Source organism: Phalaenopsis equestris, unplaced genomic scaffold (genome assembly GCF_001263595.1).
Source record: "Phalaenopsis equestris unplaced genomic scaffold, ASM126359v1 Scaffold000258, whole genome shotgun sequence".
NCBI classification, from domain to species: Eukaryota; Viridiplantae; Streptophyta; class Magnoliopsida; order Asparagales; family Orchidaceae; genus Phalaenopsis; species Phalaenopsis equestris.
The window spans coordinates 1,336,741-1,342,740 of NW_018164700.1; the positions used below are offsets into that span (position 1 = coordinate 1,336,741).

Consider the following 6,000-nt stretch of genomic DNA (forward strand, 5'->3'; position numbering starts at 1 on the left):
AGGCGGTTCATAGATAAAGGGTAACATAAACGTACGGTACAACTTAGTATCAGCAATCCCCTCGATTTCCATGGCAGGAAATAGCCAAATCAAACAATAAAAAAAGAAAATGGCAACAAATACCTGGACTCCTGCCCACCAATCAACAAGCCAAACAAGCTGAAGCCAAAGCAATTCGGCCAACACCCTGTTGATCCTCCTGTACGTAGTCTTAGATATCGGCCGTATCGCCACATAAAAGGTAGCCTGGAGCAAAAAATGAATCGAAGGTAACAACTACATAAATACTGCGCCCATTAAAAAAATATAATAAGTGAAGAAATCAAATGCAATAGCACAAAATGTCAAAACCTGCTGAGACTAGAGACTCGAATCAAAAAAAAAACTGGCCGATCGATGGCAGGTCAAACCACATCCGCCAAGTAAAGGCGCGAAATAGATTCTAACCTGAATGAGGTTCACGATCAACCCCGAAAGGAGGAAGAGAACACCGAGAGGAACCACTACTACGGCCGCCGGAACCGCCATGGCCTCAGAAGAAGACGATTTTGGGGGTTTCGTATGGATTTGGGCGGGGGAGTCTCAGGATGCTCCTTGGGGTCTCCGAAATGGAAGCTAAGCTCTAAATTTAAGCCGAAATCGCCTTTTTTTTTTTTTTCTTGTCTATTTTATCGAGGCGATCGTACGATTGGGAGTATGGTAGCTGGACGAAGGGCGGGCCCGCATGAACTTCTTTTTGGGCGAGGTATTGGGAGCGAGCCTCGGAATCCTTTTGTCACCCCTATCATCCATATTTGCATACACATTAGGTACTCAATTTTATGTGTGTACGCATAATAATCTTATAAAAATTTATGAATAATATTGAAGTAGTAACATCAAAGATTATTAGAAAGTTATTACGGTTATGTATTATTGAAATTAATATTTCAATAGTCTCCCAATAACCCCTAATAACCACAAAATAGATGTTATTGAGAGATTATTGCGCACATAATGGTCAGTACATAAATATTTCCCCTTAGACCGATTTTGTGTAAAAAATGAAATGATTTGGTTGGTTGGTTGACAATCCTGAATTTCTATTGGGGGAATTCATGATAGTTGAGTAAACTTAAGCTCTTAGAGGATTTGCACTTATATTGTTAAATTTGTTCAAAGGTCTATGGCTGGCATCAGCAGATAGGTGCTTATGGGCCGCTGAGGCGAATTTTTGTAGGTCCAGCTTTGTCGTGTTTTTCTTTTTCTCGCTTAGATTGACTCGAGATTTATGAGGACATGTTCTTTGTGTACAATACATATTCATAATTCCATCATAACCATCAAATTAATTTTCAGTAATGTTGTATTATTCAACTATTAAATTATGTATTTTATGTAATTTTTATTGCGAGAAAATTTTATTCTTTTGAATAATGAAGAGATTAGAGTTTAGAGTATGTATGGGGCAATAGTGTGGTGACAATACGGTATTGCACCGCACTATGCAGAGTTTGACAAAATTGTATTTTGTCTGCTTATTTAAGAAAATAATGTTATGAAGCTATACTTTGCAATGTGACCTAGCTAAGTTCAATGGTTGCGAGAAAGTTACGATATGGCTTTTTGAAAAAAAAATAAAAATATAATTGCAATAGCTACCTCAAATTTTTTTAACATTAATTTCTTTTGTAGTATCATCACAACTACACACATACACGCATTATATAGTATATTATAGCCTATAAAAATAGAATTGCAATAGCTACCTCAAATTTTTTGAACATTAATTTCTTTTGTAATATCATCACAACTCCACACATACACGCATTATATAGTATATTATAGCCTAGAGGTAAGCTACTAAGAAATAAATAGGTGATAGTTGTTATTATAATAGCATCAAGGGGTGGTCTGAAAGTATGAATGATCAGCATATATCGTGGATGATGGAGGAGTATGATCTATTTTTTTTCAATTTCTTTTAATGAAAGTCTTATCTTATCATTCTTATAAATGCACAAATAAAAAATGTGAATGTTGAAATATTGATGCCTCTCTACTAAAAGGAACTTTTTTCACAAGAAAATATCGATTGAGGATGAAATTAAGTTAAGATTTAGTACTTTTCAATAAATGAAATATAATTATAAAGGCTTGGTTATGTGATCTACACTTGCTGCAACAAAAGCTAAAAGAGGATGTTCATAGAGGCTTCTATGAGTTATTATGAAATGGTTAGTATAATGAAATAATAAAAAAATTTGAATTATTAGAAGTGTCATGCATGTTTTTTGTCCATACACACATGCTCTGGAGCAACCGCCAAGTCTCCCGGTATTCAATTCTCCCACTTTTCCAATGACATAATTAACCAACGAGATTTTTCTCTCTGGATATATCATATTATATGATTAAAATAAATTGTGACCTTTTAGGGTAGGAAAAACATTAAGTTATGTAGCCCCACAGAGTAGTGAAGCAATCACCTCAGGATTGGATTCATCGTAGGCTAGTACTTTCATCAGTTAGGTGATACACGATTCGTTGATGTCATGTTTGATCACAAGTGAGAAACTTTATGTCACATCACGAGCCGGCAAGGCGGTACATTCATTGATGTCATGTTCGATCATAAGTGAAAAACTTTGTCACACTCTGAGTCTAAAAAGCGATGCACCCCGGCAAACACAGTGCATGATAAGAATAATTAAACATGTTTTGTATTATTAAAAGAAAAAGAATATGCAAGTAATAATAGAAATAAATAAAAATAATTCATTTTTTATTCCATAAATAAGAATACAACTGAAAGAAAATGAGACAACTGAAATAAACTAAAATGAAAATAAAGAAACAACTACCAATCCTATAAAAGAAAATATAATAACTCATATGAAAATGAAAAAATACCAAAAGTAAATCTAAATCTAAAAAGTCTGTTGCAGTCGAGATGGTCTAGTGAGTGGTTAGGTGAAACTTGTTATATAAAAAATATCAATGGGTGAGCTTGAAAATCAAAATAAGTGAATAACTACTCTTTATTTATAGTATAAACGATAACGAAAATGGGGCATGTTGTATAATCAATAAATATGGACAATTTATTATGTGTATATAAGAATTTACTAGAACTATCACATGCTTATGATCATGAATAAGAGTTACTTAAACACATGTATTTTTATGTATATACTTACATGTTGCAATATCAGGTGTTTTGGTACATATATGAATAATCAATCATTACAATATACAATTTCAATATATACATTGATATACATATAATTAAATTTATATATAGTCAATTTACTATGATACCCTAAAACAATGAAAGGCATGCATCAATCCCATAAAAATCCACTGATTTCTTTATAGGATTCATCGGTCTGGTTAGCGACAATAAAATGGTTTAATACCGACATAATAATATTATAATATTAGTTATATTTCTTGCATCAGAGTCAACACGAGAATATAATTACAAAAGATTCATCGATATTTATAAGAAATTATGAAAACTGAAATAATGAGATTTGTCACATCAAACTATAAAAGAAATAATAGATATTAAATTCATAAAATGTGAACAACAAGACTATGCAACAATAAACAAGGTTACTTATGCATTAAAGTCATTATGAGCAAAAATAGAATCATTGTGATTATATGAATGAAGAATAAATGAGGTATGAATAAGGTTGTAATCGAGCCGAGTATATCATAGTTCAGGTTTGGTTTGGTATGATTATAACTTGTTCATATCAGACTTTCACATAGTGTCTAAGCTCAAATTGGTCAAATTTTCCAATGTTTGAACTTAATTTGTTTATGAGAATTGAATGAGTTTTTAAACGAGGTAAAAATTTAAATGAGTATCAAGATTTTCAAATAAAATGATTAATAAATAATTTTACAAACTTGATCACAAATATTAATTTATTGATTAAAAACTCTAAGCCATACAATATATTAAATCTCATTTCTCCTTCATTCTGTCATAATCCCTTACATAAGAGTGGTTTGTTGGTCCGAACATCTTGTTCGACAATTGTAACATATCATGGTAAGAGGTTATGGAAAAAGTGAGTTGTAATCCATAAAAGTTTTTTAATACATTATTGGTTGTTTAGCCAAAGCGTCTCCTCAATGACCATAGTCTGTATTGAAAAAGGTTAAATTGAGTCTTCCTCAGACCCGTTAAGCCCATAATGAGGTGTCATAAATATTTTGGGTTCCTCGAGTATAATGTGCGGGTCAATAGGAATCATACATTTTCTCAGAAATATGGTTGCAACCATATCAAGAATGGTGTTTGACAACATTCTTATTATTGATTTTTTAGTTTACTATCCATCAATAAAGGTATAATTTGAATGATTATGCCCAATTTATGTAAAATAACATATGTATACGATATTAAGGATGCAAGCTTCTTGATTTAATTAAGTAGGAACTCCAATATGATAAGGGGGTGATGAAGAAGTGCTTTCTAGCAGGATATCTCCACTCAGTGGTTAATCTTGTGGTCATATTTAAGATATTGACATGAGGGTCAACTTAGAGTTGTAGTGAATGTTAACTTTCGAACTAGAATTAGTTCTTTTAGACTTGATGTCTGAATGAAATGATGGAAGACTACCCAGCCATAAGCATGGGATGTTAACGAGAAGGATCATTCCAGACCACCCCCCAATCATCAAAATGTGCTTAAAAAATAATATTACAGCAAACCTCTCTCACTTTGATGAATTCTAAAGAGGTAAGAAGAGACTTCGATAATACGTCAGTTTGCAACAAATTGCTCAATATATAATTTAGTAAACTCATCAAAGGTATACACAATTCTTAATGGGAGTGAATAAAACTAAGTACACAATTGGACTTTAAAGGTTGTCAGAAAAACTTAATAAAAGAACGTGTAAGAAGCTCGTTGTATAATATTTTTGTAATGATAGATGTGTTCATGTAGATCATACATTTCATCATAAGAATCATTACTTGTGACTTGAATCTTATTAGAATAAGGAGTTGCAAGATGATCTCAGCAGCTGGATATGATTCTTGAGAATTACGATGAGCAATGTAATGATTTATCTGACTTTAAGGAGACTCTTCTTGCATTAGGCAGTGTAACTCGTCATAGATTATGTGAGGTTGAACTATGTTCTTCACACATGTTATATGCTTGTTGTTGGGCTTTACTATAAGGGATGAATGTGTATAACTAGTAGTGTTTATAATCTTAGTTTCCTGAGAACTAACTTCAATGTGTGGAGGGGGTTCCAACTGTGTTCCTCAATGCATAGATTTTGAGACAGTTGTGTCCCTCTAGTATGCACAATCGTCAATGGTTGAGCCTTGCATTAAAGTGAAATAATATTTTTTTGGGACTCCTTCAATCTTTGCACATGATATTCAAGAGGTGCAATTATTGTTCGGTCATCAACTAGGTGTTGTGTGTCATTGAAAAACGAAGCAGAAACTTGACTTCTCAGACTTCAAAACTATGTCATGAAATGACAAGTGTTAGAGCAAGAAAATTTTGTATTATGTTTGTCAGTCATTGAAGAAGTGTAGGTTTTTATAAATGAGACTTCGTTTCCTATAAGTGATGCTAAATTATTACATGACAGAAGATTTACAGCGGTAGGGTGATAATCTATTGCCTTAGCACTGAATAAAATCCATCACACATATAAATAAAAGAGAAGTAACGATAGAAGACATAAAAAGTTTTTATGTGGAAAAACACTGCAAAGAGAAAATAAACTATAGGGCCTAGCCCAATCAAAATGTTCCACCATGTAATTGTAAGTAGGGTTGTAATCAAGACAAGCTGAGCCAAGTATATCATAGTTTGGACTTGGCTTGTTATAATTATAAGTTGTTCATGTTCAGCTCGAGCTTGTGTCAAACTTTCATATATTGTTCAAGCTTGAATTGTTTAAATTTTTTAATGTTTAAACTTGATTTGTTTATGAGAAGTGAATGAGTATTTAAGCGCGCTAATAAACGAGC

General features: G+C 32.6%; 1 protein-coding gene across 1 annotated transcript in view; it reads right to left on the bottom strand.

The window, feature by feature from the left end:
• The window catches only part of LOC110024554 (1-acyl-sn-glycerol-3-phosphate acyltransferase PLS1), a 42,599-nt gene extending 41,922 nt beyond the window's left edge, over nucleotides 1-677 (bottom strand). Inside the window, exons 1-2 of the mRNA XM_020724593.1 lie at nucleotides 448-677; nucleotides 124-246 (exon numbers count right to left, since the gene is read on the bottom strand). Coding sequence (XP_020580252.1) covers nucleotides 124-246; nucleotides 448-528 — 204 coding nt within the window. The 5' untranslated portion in view covers nucleotides 529-677. The remainder of the gene's footprint in view (nucleotides 1-123; nucleotides 247-447) is intronic.
• Nucleotides 678-6,000: the final 5,323 nt, after the last annotated feature.